Source organism: Salarias fasciatus, chromosome 19, assembly GCF_902148845.1.
Source record: "Salarias fasciatus chromosome 19, fSalaFa1.1, whole genome shotgun sequence".
NCBI classification, from domain to species: domain Eukaryota; kingdom Metazoa; phylum Chordata; class Actinopteri; order Blenniiformes; family Blenniidae; genus Salarias; species Salarias fasciatus.
In genome coordinates, this window is record NC_043763.1 from 15,473,883 (window position 1) to 15,491,946 (window position 18,064).

The 18,064-nt window shown below is 40.8% G+C and overlaps 1 protein-coding gene across 1 annotated transcript in view; it reads right to left on the minus strand.

The window, feature by feature from the left end:
* The window catches only part of sntg2 (syntrophin, gamma 2), an 89,332-nt gene that overhangs the window by 63,783 nt on the left and 7,485 nt on the right, over nucleotides 1-18,064 (minus strand). Inside the window, exons 2-4 of the mRNA XM_030116478.1 lie at nucleotides 715-852; nucleotides 547-603; nucleotides 327-384 (exon numbers count right to left, since the gene is read on the minus strand). Of these exons, the coding sequence (XP_029972338.1) occupies nucleotides 327-384; nucleotides 547-603; nucleotides 715-852 (253 nt within the window). The remainder of the gene's footprint in view (nucleotides 1-326; nucleotides 385-546; nucleotides 604-714; nucleotides 853-18,064) is intronic.

The window sequence follows — 18,064 nt, forward strand, 5'->3', positions numbered from 1 at the left end:
AAAGACATGAAATATTAGGATGGTCTGTGTGGTATTAGAGCCAAAACATTGTGTTCTTTCCTGTGTCTTAGAAGTAGACAGCACACTTTATGACCAATTCATCCAAAATACAGACTTTTTTTTTGCCTTGTGCAAATTCAATTATTCAGGTTAAACCAAGGCTGCTTCCCATTAAAAAAGGAAGAAGCGTAGAGTCAAATAAAGGAGGTCGTTTGATGTCTCATCCCTCACCAAAAACTGCATGAATGGAAATTTAGCAAACTAAATCCACAAACGTCTTATTACCCAAGAAAACAGATGCACACAGAAAAACAAAACATTCTTACCTACTTGATCTTTAAAAATCTTGGAAATAACCACTGGGACGTTGTGCTCAGCCCCTCCCTGTGCAAAACGGGAGAGAGAGAGAGATGAGAATTGACATTTCTGAGTGATAGCGGGGGAAATTTGCAGCAAAACTGCTTTCTCAGACTAACAGTCATCTCCGCCACCCAAAGCCTTTTTCACACTCATTGTAGTCCGCCCAATCAAAAGGGATCTGCTTACTTTGATGCTTAAGCCCAGGCTGCCGGTCGCTTGTCTTCGCAGTACAACAGTTCTGTGCTTTAGAAAGTGGGAGTTTCTTATTGGCAAAAGGATAATGCGAACATTGTTACAGTATTTTGGAGTCATGCTGCATGAATTGCAATGCAAGTCTGGAGCCCTCGCACTTACATTTACTTGGGAGTCGGTTCCACTCGTGCAAACCACATCCGGCTTCTGTATGGTTAACGCCTCTTTGGTCAATTTCAGGCAGACATCATAGGTATTGTTGGTCTCCTCATTGTACAGCAAAGCAATTCCAGATTTTGTCTGTTGAAATTGAGAAGAGCATTGACATTTTGCCAAGCAGGGCAATTATGTACACAATGGACATTTTAATCTTCTTTTCTCAGTGTGTCATTTGTGGACCCCGTTCTGTTGGTCTACTTTTGGGTTAATTGGTTTTTCTTGACATTGTGAAACCTCTGTGTGAGGATTTCACTCTTCCAATTCCATATCTTTACCTTACCAAACAAGGGACACACAAAGGTCCGGGCGACTGTGGAAGACGATTTGAGCCCAAGGACAGAAAGGACCGCCGATGGAAGGAAACGGCTAGGACGTCGCAGTTCCTACACATCGCTTCGAAAACACTCGAAATCTCAGCACGGTGTCTCTTGATCAAACCATCAAATTTCACTGCGCAGTTATCCGTGAGTGCCAGGTGAAATGAAAGAAGTCATACACAGAAGTCAACAGAATAAATGACTGCCAGAGTGATTTTTTTTTTTTTTTTTTTTTTCCAGCGGTGCAGTTAGACTTTGAAGCGAAAGCTAAGTGGTCAAGTGACAGAGCTGTTAAGTACGTTATTTAACACCGTTAGTTATGAGGAGTGAGTATACAGCTAAGGCCAGCAGCCTTGAGAGGCAGCACTTAAAAAATTCTTCAAAGTAAATGCTTTTCAGAAGCCTCCAAGAAACTGTTGATATGCAGACACCGAGGCGATGGAGAGCAAGAGGTTACCTTTAGGTATGATATTTCTTTAATACATTTTTATGCACTGACCCAAAAGACTGATAGTGGGTGACACTCTCACTTCAAATATTCTCATAATTACATGCTTAGACTCTTTTACTGTGAGGAGTTTATGTTATCCTTCCACTTTTTTCTTTGTACTCCTAAAATATTTGAGGTCAAATGATGTCTGTAAAAATGTGTCCATTGGCATAAAAGTCCTTTTTTTTTTTTTTTACCCAGGGTTCCGTTTGTGTGTAAAAATATGACACACAAGAAAGTTTCTTTTTTAAAAAAGTAAGTTCCTTTCAGTGATATACAAATTACCAAAGCAGGTCCATTTATCAACCACTTCAGATACGAAAAACACATTTTCTTGAATATATTACATTGGTATGATGCTCTGTTCCTGACAGGTTTCGTCAAAGTCTATTGCATCACATATTCCCTCTATGAACCTGTTTTTCAATATGTTGGTCATTGTCAATTCCATTACTGGTGGTGTAAGTTACATTAGTTTGTCAAGCTTAATCAAAATCCCTCTACACGGGTCAGCAAGATTGATAGATGGGCTGACATTTAAAGAAATGAAAAGAACAAACAGTCCAAGTTTGATGGAAAAACATCGGCGGGTTGAGGTGCTGTGACGTGACTGTAAAGAGCCTGATGAATGCAGGGTGATGAAATACCAGGACAACAAAAACAACACAAGTCCAAAGCGAGAAGCATTTTCCCCACTGCATTGCTTCAACAGCTTATTAGAGAGTCCAATCAGCATTTACTGGACATAAGTCTCAGCAAATTGAGCATTTCAGGCTGGAAAATAGTTATCAGCAGTTCTGCAATATTAGTTTTTGTGTTGACTCTTTTTAATTGCATAAAACGTGTGGTTTTTACTCTTTGGGTTTCAGTTTCTGATGGAGGATTAAATACAGCTGATAATCAGTAGTTCTTTTTAAATCAGTCCTTCATAGTTTTCAAACTGCTTTAATTAAACTTTTAAAGAAAAAAAAGAAGTGAGGACACTAAACCTCCAAATTCAATCAAAAATTAACTCAAACTTACTAAGCTGAACACTGCAGCATTGAAATCAAATGAATTCATGAGGGAAACATGACGCTTACTACGAGAACAAGACGGATCCATCACCTGCCATTAAAACAGGGTTATCACGAGTTTTTGTTTTAAATACATTTTTAAACGCTTAATGTATAACAGAAGGGCAAATAATTATGGTTTTGGTTTGTAACTGCATTGTTTTACAAGTGATGCTCGTAGAGTAGCCAAAGATTCACCTTTTCACAGATGATGCGCTCCAGAGCGATCAGAGTGGGCGAGGAAGGTCACAATAAGTATGTGGCTGAGGTCAACGAAATCTCTTTTAAGAGACTCGAGAATGAAGGTCGTGCTCCGTTCCCACAGAGGCTGACAAAAGTACAAATTAAAGCTTTGAGGCTGCTTCGGCAGCAGAGAGGTTACATTCAAGGGACTGGGGGAGAAAAAAAATAAAGGGTTTTGATGGCACACAAAGCAGAATAAGTCAGTGTCTGAGATAACAAAGGAAACCTGTTTCACCTCTTTTTACTTTCTTGCCCCACCGCTGAGGCTCCTCGCTACAGTAGTACTGTACTGTGTCTAAGTAATGAAACAACTAGACGTGGCATGGACAATAACTGTGGTCTAGTCAACAATGACTCACTTGCAGCATTCACAGATATATAAGGTATTCCATAAAGTGCACATAATTGCAGTCCATGAGCGACCTTGAGACAATGTTGTGATTAACATGAAAGAGCAGAGGGCTGAAGGAAATGAGATTTATGAGTCACGCAGACATACCAGTACACCGACACAAAGCTGTCAGAACAATGACTTCTCTTTACTGTGAACAGTCCTGCCTGTCTGGATTCACAGTCTCAACTACATCCAGTTTAAAGTCCAGGCTGGGGTACAAGTACTGGGTAAATCCAGGTCCAGTTTTGTGATTTGAGGCCAGAGTAGAACGGCAAATTTGGAATTAAAAACTCAACTGATTCAATGTGTTGAGCCAATAATTTTAATTAGTAATTGACGAGAGGTTTTGTTCAAATGTCAAGTAAACCAAATCTCCAGTTTCAACGTTCTTTTCAAAGTGGTTATTACTGACACCATCACAGTGGGAGTTTTTTTTCCCCCCATTCTGTTGATTCAAAGAAGTGCACAACAAAACCGCAGATCTTGCTCTAAATATAACCATGAGCTTCAGATGCTCCAACCCGAGTGATGATATGTTTGCAGGATACATGATCTCAGGATGGCAGCATCCTGAGCTCATGTAAGCCAAAAGTAATAGTTCCTGTTCAACGACATGGATCCTTAACTGCACAGTATTCATAAGAAAGAAGAGAGTATGAAACCAAGATGGTTCAAAAGATGATAAGGACAGAGGACAAAGAATACTGTCAACTAGAAGAAACTTTTTGAAAATATCGTACCTTGTTCAGATAGAAAGGCCTGAATGGTCAAGGATTCTGCAGAGGTCAACCGTTTTTGACATCTCTTACTGACAGTACGTTGGGAATGTGAATTGAGTGACTGTCTGGTGGTTCAGTTGTCCTACATCTTCCAGTCAGATTGAGCCCGAAAGTTGCAATATTTGCGGGTCCATCTCCGATGAGGGCCAACATCTTTTTCCATCCAGCCGTCCCCAACAGTATTCAAACAGTGGTAGACCTGACCTTTCCAGACAAGGTGATGCTGCACCATTAAAGAGAAGAGCCTGATTGGGTAGTTTCTGGTCACCTTTTGTCATTGTGCCAATCAAAGCCAACTGGGTGACAAAGGGCCAATCTATACCAGAAATATTTGACTTGCACAGAAAAGAAAACTACAGCAGGCAGGAACACGTTAAGCTTCTCCACTCTTCCCATTGCCACTGCGAGCCCAAGTGGAAATGTATAGCAGCAAAACAGACTTATTTAACTAAGCCTACAGAGAGCAGAAGCAAGAGTAAATCAATATAAAGTGCCTGTAGTGTATCAAACCTGATGCCACTCAGCTGTGCCTGCGTGCCAGTTTCCTTAGATTTACACAACGCTTGCACTGTTTGATAAATGACAAATCGAATCCTGGAAGTGGAATCACCACTGATGCGAATTCACCTGTGAACTCATTAAACAGAAGATTAATGATTAAGCATGTGTCTCATGCAATAAAACGCGAGCATCTAATTAGTAAACTTTCTGATACAAGTATACAAGTCACGCTCAACACCAAGAATAAATATGCCGCTAAGTCCACTTAAGTGGATTCAGATGAAATTTATTTTCAAGAAATCAATTATACTTCATTGGTGTTATTCATCACTTGGACAGTAATTTCACAGCAAATTGCAATCACAAAATAAAAAAAAAACTTTCAGTAATCGTGGTCTCGTGACTTGCTGGTTTCAACCACCATTCAAGCAAAATGCTGCAGCTCAACATTCAGTGTAGCGTCGTCACAACCACGAGCATTTTAAGGAGCCATCTCCTACAAATGTGACATTCAACACAAGTGACACCAACTGCATTTGTAAGCTGATGGGGGTGTAGAGTTTTGCTCTAGGACTCACATGACCTGTCTGCTGCGTGGCTCTAACCAGCAAACACACCAACTCCAGAAATTCCCCTAAAGATTACTCTTAAAAATGCTACACTGTAAAGATTTGCATGGGCCTAAATTATGATTCCATTAGATGAGATTAAACTTTTATTAGTCCCAGTGAGATATTGCAGAGTCTCAGCAGCACAGTGGACAGTCACACAGAGATATTTACAAACGAAGTAAATGGAATGGTGCACAAATTGAAGCAGTAAAAAGAATTAAGACTATTAACAATGCAATGCTAATCCAGTTGAATTTTTTTCAACTGCACCTTAGCAGGAAATAGGCATTGCACAAAAGCATTGCACATGAGAATTGAATGTTTATTGCACACTTGAGTGTGATGGTGATGAGCAGCGAAAGGAGCAGAGCCAATTACACAGTCTGACTCCAGACTTTGGTTTGCTGGGAACCTCTCTCGCATTGGGACTGAAAGAAATAGACTCTAACTCGAAACTCAAACCACACACCGTATGCTAAGTTTACGCCGATGCTAATGGATGATGCTTCCAGTGTTTTCACATGAAAAGACGGTGTTACCAACAGTTGATCAACAGGCAACAGACGGCAACAGAACGTTTCACTCCCAAAAACTGAAGCCGTTCATCAGTGACTAAAAGTGCGTGCCAAATATAGCAAAACTCTTGAGGGACTGGATTTATCGTTCTGACAAGAACGAGCTGTATTTATTGAAGTGACAATACTGTTTGCTCCAGCACGTTTATGTTTGAGCTCGTCATTAAACCTCATAAAAAACCCATTCATTTGAATCAGACGCAATGAGGCGGGAGGACAAGTTGTAAACCAAGTACAATTAGTCCCTAGGATCTGAATCGAGAGACGCCATCTAAGAAATTACAGACTGACTTGCATTTAGAGATGGTTGCTTGCCAACACCACACACAATGCCAGTTCTCACTGATCTGCTGCCAGAGAAAAGCGCTCTCCTCAAGGTCTCAGGCATGTAACTCTTTTTTTCACACGTGAATTGTTGGGAGAGAAATAAGCAAAACGGTTTCAGTTTGCACTTCTGAGCACTCAAAGTCACATCTCAGTTTTCAAGATTGACATGCTGATCTTGAAGGATATTTCATATTTAGGCCTTGAAAAAAAAAAAACACAACCTATTAGTCTTAGATGAGCTTTTAGATTGACTTCCATGTAATGGTGGGTGTTCTGGGTTCCTGTGTCAAACATGGATTAGTTACAGATCGAGAATGTAGCGGTAGGGCCCTGGAGAAATGACAAAGATCTATAATGTGGAGGAATGTGAGTAGGAGGTCTGAACTGGTGTCCCCAAATAAACCAGGAGCTCATTCATACGCCAAATGATTGGTGCATGTCAGAGAGGGCATGGAGCAATGAACAGTTCAGGCTCAAGGACAAAGCTAAAGCTCTGTGGTTCACTGAATGTTAAATGAAAGTGCGGTAACCTGGCTGGCTTGGTCACTGCACTGACGGGAGTGTAAGGAATATTCTATGCTGTTGTGCAACCTCAAAAAAATAAAATAAATAAAAACTGTGTGGATTGAAAACAATGGATGGGTTGAAAGCAGCCGTCTGGGACACCTGGAGACAAAACAATCTCGTTAGACACCACAAGCTGTTTGCATATTCTCTTTAGGCAGTCTGTCAGAATGTCTTTAATCCAATGAAGGAGAAAAAAAAAAGCGCACCTTCAGAATTCATATCACACATCCACTGCAGAAGCATTCATATTTGCATTACATTCAAATCAGAAGAGAGTTCAAATCCTGCAACAGCATATCATACTCATCATGCTGACTGCGGTCAAATTTGGTCTTTTTCCCTTTTTAAAATCTCGCACTGAAACAGTGGGGACGAAGTAGATAATCTAATGTCCTCCAGTAATCCTGCTATAAATATTTTCTTTGAAGCATCAAACAAGCTGCTTCTCGCATCTGGTGACGCTTTTGGAGCGGCTGCTAATTCTGAGGTGCTGTAGTTTGTTGTAATGTGTAATACTGGATCACTTTTTATATTACTGTAAAGTGAAGAGAAGAAGTGATCAATTCACTTTAAGTGTTTTTTTTCATGTGCATTTGAAAATAAAATCTGCACATATATTCATCATTGTAACAAGCTGCAGAGCTTCCGTAATACCATAATGAGCCGTAGGAGGGTGGCGTGAGTCCCTCTTGCACCTTGTCTGCTACACTCAGGACATCATTCATTGATTCGCTCATTCTCCAAGCCATTTGTCCTTTTCCGACTCGGGAGTGTCTGGAGCCAAACCCAGTTTCATATGGTTGAGGGCGGGGTGCACCCTGGACAGTTCGCCAGTCTGTCGCAGGGCCAAGGATGTGGTGTGAAAACAAACATTACCAGCGTGACTCCGCTATCGTGACTCCGCTATCGGCATCATGATTTCTAATAAGGAATTTTTTCAAAATCCTACATTTAGTGCTTTTCTGTTTATTAACACATGTGATGGCTGCAGGTCTGTGTGACGACCATAGTCCTCACACAGGAGTGGTTTAGAGCAGAGAAAGCATCATGCTACAACGCAAAAACCTCTTGCATTGTTTCAAACTGAAGGAAAACGGGCTCTTTGAATCCCATCCCCCACTGGGCCCATTCAGGTTGAGCTCAGCTCTTAATTTTGGCTATGAAGCAAAATTTTGACTTGTGGGAAATCAACTTTTTCTACTGTTCAATCAGTTATCATCACTTCTTTAGACAAGACAAATCAATTTGAAAGGTGTTTGGGAGAGTTGAAAAAAGTGAATACCCTGCCAACACAACTCGAGTAAAGATTTCCGTTGCATTGTGGTGTGTTTGATTTGTAAGGTTGCTACATCTCAAATACTACAGAGCGGGGTTCAAACAATGCTGAAGAGGAAGTTCAATGCTTTACTTTCATAAAGTATGTACACTTTAGATGGTGAAAGTACAAATTATGCCAGAGGGTGAACATGTATACTTAATTAGTTTAGATGCGGGGTATCTTCACACTCGGTGGGTGAGCAAACTCGCACAGTAATCACAACAGGCGTCTTGCATAAGGTCTTTCTTGATGTCTACACTTCATATCAAGACAGTGGCATTAATTATTCACGACTTTCAAAGAACACCTTCACTTTTTCCGTCAGACAAAATACGTTTGAAAGTAACAAAGCTGATGTCCACTTCGCCGTTTGAAAAGCAGCGACTGACAAAACCTTTCAGACCCATGTCTGCAGCTTCCTTGAGGACAAAAGAATAAAAAAACAGTAAATTTAGTTAGAGTATACTGAATAAGTTTAAAAAAACAGTCCTAACAAAACCGCTGTGGACATCTGGGGACTGACAGGCAGGGTAAGGTCAAAGAGGAGATTCAGTCGACACTTGTACACTTGGTGTTTTTCCCGGCACTTGTGTGCTTCACACTCTCAGGCCTAAATGAATTGGAGATGCAATTTGACCTGACAGCTGGTGATTAGCTGGATTGGTCACAGTGGCCAGAGGAGTGCGTGCGAGTGTGTCACCAGTGGAGATCACACCAGTGGTGTGATTGGGGGGAGGCTGAGTCATGTCCTTACTTGGTTGATTTGATGGATTTAATTGCAGTGAATGACAGAGACCAGGGAAAGGGGCACGTATTGAAGAGGGAGAGAGAATGTCACATTGGGGTGGGCATTTTTTCCTCCTTTTTGAACGGCCATTAAAAACATTTTTCTGACTGGCAACACACTCCAGTGAAGGTTATGACTGTAGTTTTTGCAATATGCCTGTAAGCATAAACCTTAAAAAGAGGCTAAGAAGAGGATTTGATCAATTTTGACCAACAGTGGCCTGGAAGCACCGGGAAAGCAATTTTTCATTTTTTGAGGAGCTTTTCTTATTTTTTTGAAAGAAGTTTTGAAAAGCGTCAACCACGTCAACACATTCTTGTCCAATCAGAAGAGAAATATCTTTTTTTTGTTTAAACATACAGATTGCCTGAAAGACCCCAAATATTGTGGACCGGTAACTGAAAATAAACAATTTAATTGAATTAAAACAGAAATTTGAAATTAGCAGTGAACACTTTTTACCCTGCTCAACTGTCAAGAAGTGAAGCACACTTGACCACTGGCCGTGTTGCATTTTAACTGGAAATTACAACTCGGTTAGCTCAGCATCGTACTTCAGCCTCATAGTATTTTTCCCACAGTGGATGAAAACTCACTGACAGAATAATGTGGCAGTTTTGCGAGGATAGGTTCACCTCGATGGCAGCTGATGCTCATCATCAACTTATGTTACGGCTGCTTTCGTAGCAGGTATTGAAGGTGGATGAGGCATAGTGTCATTGAACTCCCAAGCAGACCGAGAAATACCTGGGTGTAACCAGGGCTGCTTCTTCAGAAACCATGTGGAAGAGTTTTTGCTCTCATCTCGTGCAGAGAAACTCCTTGGATATCGTCAATCATAAAACACTGGATCCAAACACTCAAGTAACTCCTCTTGTGAAATACAATTTTTTATGTCTTTTTTTTTTTTTTATCTTAACATATCAATTGTCAGCAAGTTGATTTTTTTTTAATCATGTAATTAAAAAAGATCAACAAAATAAAATTAAACATCTTTATGTGGATCAGGGGTGTCGCATGTTTTAGTTCAAGGGTCACACAGTCCAATTTCACCTCTGGAAGGCCAAACCACGAAAACAGTGCCATAACAACCTCTGAATTCTAACTTAAGTTTAAAGAGCAAGTTTGATGAAAACTCTATATTTTCACAAAACCCAATCACCACCAAAAATGACCACATAAAGCCAATTTTAGAGAACTTCTGGTGCAAAATAAAGTGAAATGTTAAAATCTTCCACAAGAGCTGTTGCATTATGGATGTTTTTACAAACTCACCTTGACAACCTGGCTTTGAGGCTTTTAATGGAACAGGTTTTAATGCTAGTTTGCTCGCGCTGATGTTGGGATCTCGGTGTTCTGTTGTGTCCAGTACTGTTAAGAAATAGATTGACTTGGGGGTGTGGTGGGCCAGATTGGCGCGTATCGCAGGTCGGCTGTCGTCCACGGGCCTCATCTTTAACACTCTCTCTTTGTATGATGTATTCTCCCTGTCACTGGAGAGAGAGGTGTTGAAATTTGCATCAGCTCCACCGCTGGATGTTCTGAGCAGTTCGGCTGTACCTGAGACTCCAACGTCTTTCTGCAGTTTTTCCTTTCCTTCTTGTTTATTTATGCTCATCAAAGAAACTCACGGAGACCACAAAGTGCGCCTCCGATGTCAGAAATATTTTCAGCTCGCATGGCTGCGTCTTCATCTCCGTTTTGTGCAGCCTTGAACTAATCAGCATCTGTCCATGCCTGCTCCTATCCTCCCATCAATTTGGTGCAACTGGATCACATATGAACTGTGGGGAGGAATAGTAAAAGAAGAGCGCACTGATAAGACGGAGAGGTGCACACGACCGCCACTTCCTGCAGTTCGACCAGATATCAAGACTCCATCTCCAGCCATTTACCGCCGCAGGACGCCATTTTTTGGTGTCACTTTTCTCGTAAGAAAAGTCCCTCTCGCCATGTCCTCATCTGAAGCTCAGATCAGTGGGGCTCAGCGTTCCCAGACAAATGTAAATCCATCACAAGGAGGGTAAAACAGTTCTACCCCCTAAAGCAAAACACATTCTGGACTTCCACTTGAGAGTTGTAATTCTTTATGACGACAAACCATGGAAGTGCAGGTTTTAAGACTTGTTCTGAGACATTTGAGGACTACTTTAGGTGATTGGCCAGTAAAATCATCCATTCAACAAGATTGAGAAGACTTTTGTGAGTTTTTGCACAGAACGGTGTTGATTAAGATTCCTGTCTGGAACAACAGTTACTGCGGTCTGCTCTGCCGGCTGTAATTCACAGTGTGTGCAGCCGACTAGTTTCACGGGAGATACCTAGAATGCATCTTGTTTCAGCACCAACTGAAGCAAAGGTTGCCTTTCTACAAGAGGAAATGGCACAAAAACCAATGGGAAGGAGCAGGGAAACAAGGTCAAAGGGGAAAACAAAAGAAAGAGTCACGTTTTGGAAACAGTAGCACCTCAGAATTGTGTGAAACAGAAGCTGGAGACCGTCTGAACCACATCCTCAGCTGTTTGTCGTCTCTATTCCAAGGTATCACAGCTGTGGTTCCAATGGGAGGAAGTAAAGTACACTTTCCAGAGTCGAAAGAAGTGAAACAGAGCGAGATGTTACTTGGCTTGGCACAACTGAGGTGAAAAAAAAAAAAAAGACTGTAAATGCTCAGTGGATCATGAGTACCAGGATGCATTTTTTTTTTTTTTCCGAGCTCAAAATTGCTGCTAAAAGCTGTTCTTATCGACTATTTCTGTAAGTGGCACATTCCCAGCCCGCTGGAAATGAAGCTTTAGTGTCAAGACCGCGTCGTCAAATGAGAGCACCGAGGCTCAGGCCGGGGAACATTTTCCCAGCGGAGCTCTAACATACACAGCCTGCAATCCCTCACCTTCTCCCTCACCGCTGCCTCATCTTAAAGCTCGTCTCGGGCTTTAGTTACTTTTCTGTAATCAAGCCTCAATCCTTTCCGAGACATTATTGAAGCTAATTAGGATTTTTGCTTCATTCACAGGTAACTAAAGTTAAAAATAACTGCAGACATCAAAGATTGAATTTTGATCAGTAATCAGTCTCTGCTGCCGAAGAAGGCAGACACAGTTTTCCAGTGGCACGTCTGATTAATCCTTTAAACATGCAGCTCCAATCCACAGACGCAGAGCAGTTTTAAACTTTAAATAAACACTGGATGTTCGATAAATTGAAATAATAGCTTTAATGCTTCACTTACCAGATGTAATATTGCAATCTCTATGGATAAATACAGGCTTTAGCATCAGATTACAATCAATACTTCACTAATGAGATCCTATATATTTGCCAAACCAGATCAGCAGCCGTTTTTCTGTATGAGAGTCATTTCATTACTGCTTACTTGCACCATGGTGGAGCAGCGGTAAGCCTTTTCACCCAGGTTTGATTCCCAAGTTGTACAGGATTCTCTGTGCGGGATTTGCAGAGTCAGCCTGGCGCCATGCAGATTGTTTGCAGGGTTGGGAAGGAGCGGATTACATGTAACGGTGCTACGTATTTAGAATACAAAATAAGAGTAACTGTATTCCCTTCCAGCTACAGGTTAAATTTGGTGTATTCTGAATACAGTTACTTCCTCCATAAAAGGGACTACTTTTAGGAATTACTTTTCGGCAGTGGTTCCCAAACCGTGTGCCCAAAGGCAAGCGAGTGTGTGCCATAGGACTTTGTGACAACCATATATTATTATTATTGTAAATTCTCGTCTGAGTAAACAGTACAATGACCAAAATGTGGTCAAAGTATGACAGTTCAAATCCATCCCCCAGTGTCCTGCAGAAGCTCCTGATTTGGTTTAATAAGGCGGCAGCTTCAAGCTCTGTGTTTGGAGAAGAAACATGGAGCGTTACACTCCGCTGCACTCTGTAAACAGTGTATTTCTGGCAGAGTTACAGCGTTTCAGTGACTCCTGAAGGTCAGACATCGGAACTGCATGGGTTTGAGTTTTCATAATGTCATGTGGATAGAGACCAAATAGTTCATATTCCTGGAAAATTTAGGCGAAACGTTTTTTTGTTTGTTTTTTTTTTTAACCAGAAATGAAACAGGGTTCTTCCAAATTGTACAAAAAGCACCTTTGTGTAAAAATATTTATCATCTTTTATTTACATTTGAGTGAAATTTATAATATGTGGTTCAGGACCATGGACAGTGCATTCCCTGCATTGACAGTTCTCTGTGCTTAATTTCTGCTGATTTTTCTTTGCCTAATTTTAAATTTTATGATCTGTCTGGTTTCAATGCTTCAGCTGCTACTTGGAAGTTATAAATTCATTTTTGAAATATTTCAGGAATAATCATTTAACGAGTAATATAGTTCTCTTTGCCACATTGTATCTGGCATCAATCAACAATATGCAAATTCAGATATTTTTCATGATATGAGTGACAACACGTGTTAAAGACTGTTTGGCATAATGTGGCCTCGAGATTCTTACTTGTTCTTCGGTGTGCTTTGAGCACAAAACATTTGGGAACCACTGTGCTTCAATAATTCGAAGTAAGCTAATAGTAATCCAAAAGCATTTATAATACATTACTTCACTTAGGTAATCCAAGGGAATACATTACACAATACATTTTAGGACATGTAATCAGTAATCTGTAGGGGAATCCATTTTAAAAGTAACCCTCCCAACACTGCTGGTGAGTAACCATGAGGTGGTGTTGAAGAGTTTTCCGAGTTAATGAGCTCGCCTGCCCTGCACAAACAGCAAGTCAAACACTCGGTGGGAAAAAGCTCCTTCCTGCAGCGTTTTTCCTAATTTTGCAGATGCATCTACTTTTCAAAAGCCAACAATCAATCATTTGTCTCAACAGTTACCCAATGACAGGAAGGCTGTGAAGAGTGAGCACCAATATTCTCAGTACAAAAAAAATTCCAGCAAAACTAAACCAGGTCTGATGTTGCAAAAGCTGCCCCCACACTGCTAGTCTGGTCAATAAATAATTTATCATGATCATACACACAAAAAGTGCTTCTGATTATCACCAATGCAAGAGGTCTGTTAGTGCTAATTCATGCTTGTAAATCTAAAATAGTTTCATCTGGTGTGCACCAAACAAGCAGGCAGATACTGTGAAGTGTAACTAATGTCGTCTGAACTTTGGGAACCGACAACTTTCCACCACTAATTTCACTGCTTGAAAGAACTGCTTAAAATATCTCAAGATTAATCCCATGAGTGTTATTTATGGAGAGAAAATGGTCCCTCATGTGTTCTGCTTACATGTTTTCACAGTTAAAGATACAAACGGGACTGCAAACTTGTCTCTGCTTTGTTCTTCACTGACGAACAGCATCGCAACTTCAGGCTCTCTGTGATTTGAAGGATTTTGAGTCCGCTCTCTTAGTTCTCATGGTTGGTATGTGGAAGTTAACGCTATGGTCTGAACCCCGTTGTGTGCTGCATAGAAGGCCAGAGGCTCCTTGAGAAGGGGTTTTGCGTCTAAAGAAAACCGGAGTAATTCAACTGAAGTGAGAATGCAGCACAGAGCAGAGACCTCCAAACATACCGAGAAGACTTCAAACTTTTCCGTTTGAGCAAGAACTCTTGAGATGTGCTAGTGAGAAGTTTCTCCCACAGTTTGACTGTATTACATATTTAGGAGAGAAAATTTGGCAGAGAAAAATAATACAAAACTTCCCACTACCCATCTGCGATAACCATTTTGTTTAACTTTGACTGGGAAAGTATGCAAAGTATACTCTCCAGCCACTTTACAGGTACACCTGTTCAACCGCTCGCTCTCACACATGGCTGATCAGCTCATCAAACGTTAGAGACTCGGTGTGTTTTTGCATGTAGACCATGTCAAAATGATCTGCTGAAGCTCAAAGTGAGCATGAGAATGCAGCAGCGCAGTCGTTTAAGTGACTAAATGTGGCGTGGCTGCAGGTGGGCTGGCCTGAAAATAAAGGCTCGTCTGCCGAGTCTTTATTTCAGCACAAACAGACAGTCATTTGCATAAACAACATGAAAGCACGGATCCATCCCGCCTCGTGTCAACCGCTCAGGCTGCTGCTACTGGTGCAATTAACGGTGTGGGCGATATTTTCTTGGAACACTTTGAGCTCCTTAGTATCAACTGAGCAACGTTTAATTGTCATAACCCGCCTCAGTATTGGTGTTGATCACCATTTTTAGACCTTTGCACCATCTTCATGCATAGTTTCACAACTGTGTGTTTGTTCGCTGAAAGTTAAAGAAAAAGTGGACAAAAATAACTCCTGTGAGTTAACCGGCCAGGCATGCAGCTTGCCTCAGTCAAGAAAAAAAAAACTATTCTCACATGAAATCCGATCCCTGGTTCCTCCAGGTAAACATCTTAATGTGTGCATGACCTTGCGCAGATCACCTATGGAGACGACTTGGATGTTCTCGGTTGCGTTCAGCCATACAATTTTGTTCAATGGCTTGTTGTAGGTACAGTAAATATCTCAAGCTAAATGAATGGCATGAATAGATCATTCGATAAAGCAAGGTTGCTTCGCACACCATAACTCGTACATTATACGCAGCATCTGACTCTCCCGGCTGAGATTACATTTCAGATTCTCCGACCTGCAACTTAAAGCCAAACTTTCCAAACACGACGGTAAGTTTAAAAAGCAGCACATCTGTCTGGTGGCATACATGCGTCCTCATACAAACGCTCGGGAGACGGGCTCCACAGATCAATCACAGTCTGGAACGGCATCAGAACTTGCACGTTACAGTGCGAGATGCAGAGCATGGCGACACATTCACGACTTAATCCACTTGCAGTCCTCCCCCATGAATCACACTTTAGTTCCATCAGTTCAGTTTAGCATTAACAAACCCCTCATCATGAGTTTTACACAGCTCCAGCCATGACTCATGACTTATGATCAGTGGAACTGACATCCCTCCCAAATTTCTCCGTCTGGCTGCGAGCCAATGAAGCCACGTTTTTTTTTGTTTTTTTTTTTTCTCTGAACCCAGAGGCTGTTAACGAGTATGAAATATTGACAGGGGCCAAATAAAATCTAACTAGCGCCCACTCCGTGCATAAAGAGCGCAAACCTCTCCTTAACAGCTGAAGCTACGCACCATCAAGTAAAATTAACAACTCTGCAAATTAATGACTGAAAGTTTTAGATACTGCTGGTCTCATTAGTGCCAGTTAATGAGCTTAAAGGCAGATATTTGGACAGACGCAGCCTGAGCAGCACGACGTGCATTTCCTGCCAGGAAACGGCTGTACATACGACAAGTACAGCGCGATGCTGGCAGGTGTCACAATTACTACATTTGTCAAGGGGAAGCACTTTCATCTGGGCGCTTTAAAGATCCCCACGTTTAAAAATCAGAGCAAGATTGGGAGCAGGGGATGAAAAGCAAGAGACGCTGTGCTCTATTCAAGCCTGTCCTCCTTTTTCGAGGTCAATTAAACCGATCCTGGGTTGCATCAGCTGGGAAGAAGCAATAGATGCACAGTTTTAAGGGTTATGCAAGAATGTCGATTTCCTTTTAGAGAGGTATTCGATTATTAAATCCTCGTGAAAAAATTTAACAGAGCGCTACAGGTTGCTGTTATTTATACCCGAGATGAGAAACGAATGGCTACTTCTGAGGTATTAGACATATCTGGATTCTACAGCAGAAGTGCAAACGCATGCATTTTCACTGTGAGCCTGCAAAAAAAATGCAGGCATGCACATCTCAGAAGCTGTGCCAAACTTTGGCAAAGTTAGTCCTTTTTGAAAATACTACAGTGCATTGCTGCTTGGCAACTTCAAAGTTAAAAAAAAAGAAGAAGAAAGTATTAATGGATTTTCCAAAAATCCATTAAAAAACAGCCCTGAGATACAACCGCACTGATGAGCATAATCCATCATTTTAAATGGGACAACTTTGGTAATTTCTCCTAACATGGCTTTACCACGCTGCTAATTACGACATTTAGTGGAACTATTTTCACTTCTTTCAATCAGGACGCACTCTTACATAACAGTGGGCACAGCAAAGTGGCAAAACTGAATATGAGAGACTGATTTCACATTCAGTGGAAGAGAACAGACCCACTTTAAATACCACAGCTACGATGATGCCTTTTTTTTTTTTTTTAAGTTCCATATGGGAAAAAAGCCATTTAATTTAGAGTGATTGATTATATTAATCAGTGCAGCAGCATGTCTCTGCTGCTGTTCTTTTTTTTTTTTTAATGTATTGTTAAAAAACAGCAGGAGATTGTGACTCCAGTCTGAGGTAAACCCGGAGAAGCAGCTCTTGGCACCGGCACGGTAAATACAGTGCAGGAATATCGCAGACTACAATCACACACAGCCTACTGAGGCCACGCTGGCAAGAACCACAAGCTAAAGAGATTTCACATCAGTGTTTAAGATAACATCCTTTTTTTGATCTTGTAGGCCAAAATATATTTAAAAAGGTCTCATTTTAAATCGGGCACTGAGCTAGATTATGCGAATGTATATCAGTGTTGCCTGTTGGTGTAAAGCTACAATCTTGAAAATAAAATACTTGAGTTTCATACTCTGAATTAATGAAAAAACACACCGACCCTCATTGTCATAGTCCAAGTGTCACAAGAAGTCAGAATCAGGTCATTCAGTACACAGTCGTTCCAGCATCAAATGTTCTAAGGATGGAGGTAAGTAGTGAAATATTTCACTGGATAAGTGTCAATTTGGTCTAACAGGAGGTATAGCATCAAAAAAAAAATAAAAATACTCATGATTCACCCTCTGGGCACCACTGTGTTTGCATTAATATCATGCCAATCAAACATAAAGCTGCCAAGAAATCTGTCACAGCTTTCTTCCCTTTGCCAAACAGTGAAGTTTGACATTAATGTCAGCCAACATGAAGAGTAATCCGTAAAGAATGATCACATAAAGGTGGCCTGGCTCCGTCATTATGATCTCCTCACTTTGTTTCTTTATGGCAGAGCTCATCGCTAAAGCAAACGATGAAAGAAAACCAAGTTTTCTAACAAAAACAAAAGCTCTATTGTCCAAGTTTGCCCAGATTTGTGCAAATATATACTGCAATTAGCCTAAAAATTTAAGCTACGCTCAAATGCCATTGTTTCAGCAATCACAATCCAACACTCCATTTTTAAGGCAATGCAAATGTCCTGAAACTGAACAAAATGTAAAACATGTAATTTAAAGTTAATTTCACAATTATAAACAAAGAAATCAGGAAACAATAGCTTTCTCAAAGAAGCGAAATGACATTTGTCTGACAGATTAATCTCTATAATATGATAATTTCTGCAAGAGGCCATCTGTTTGTTAATGAGAT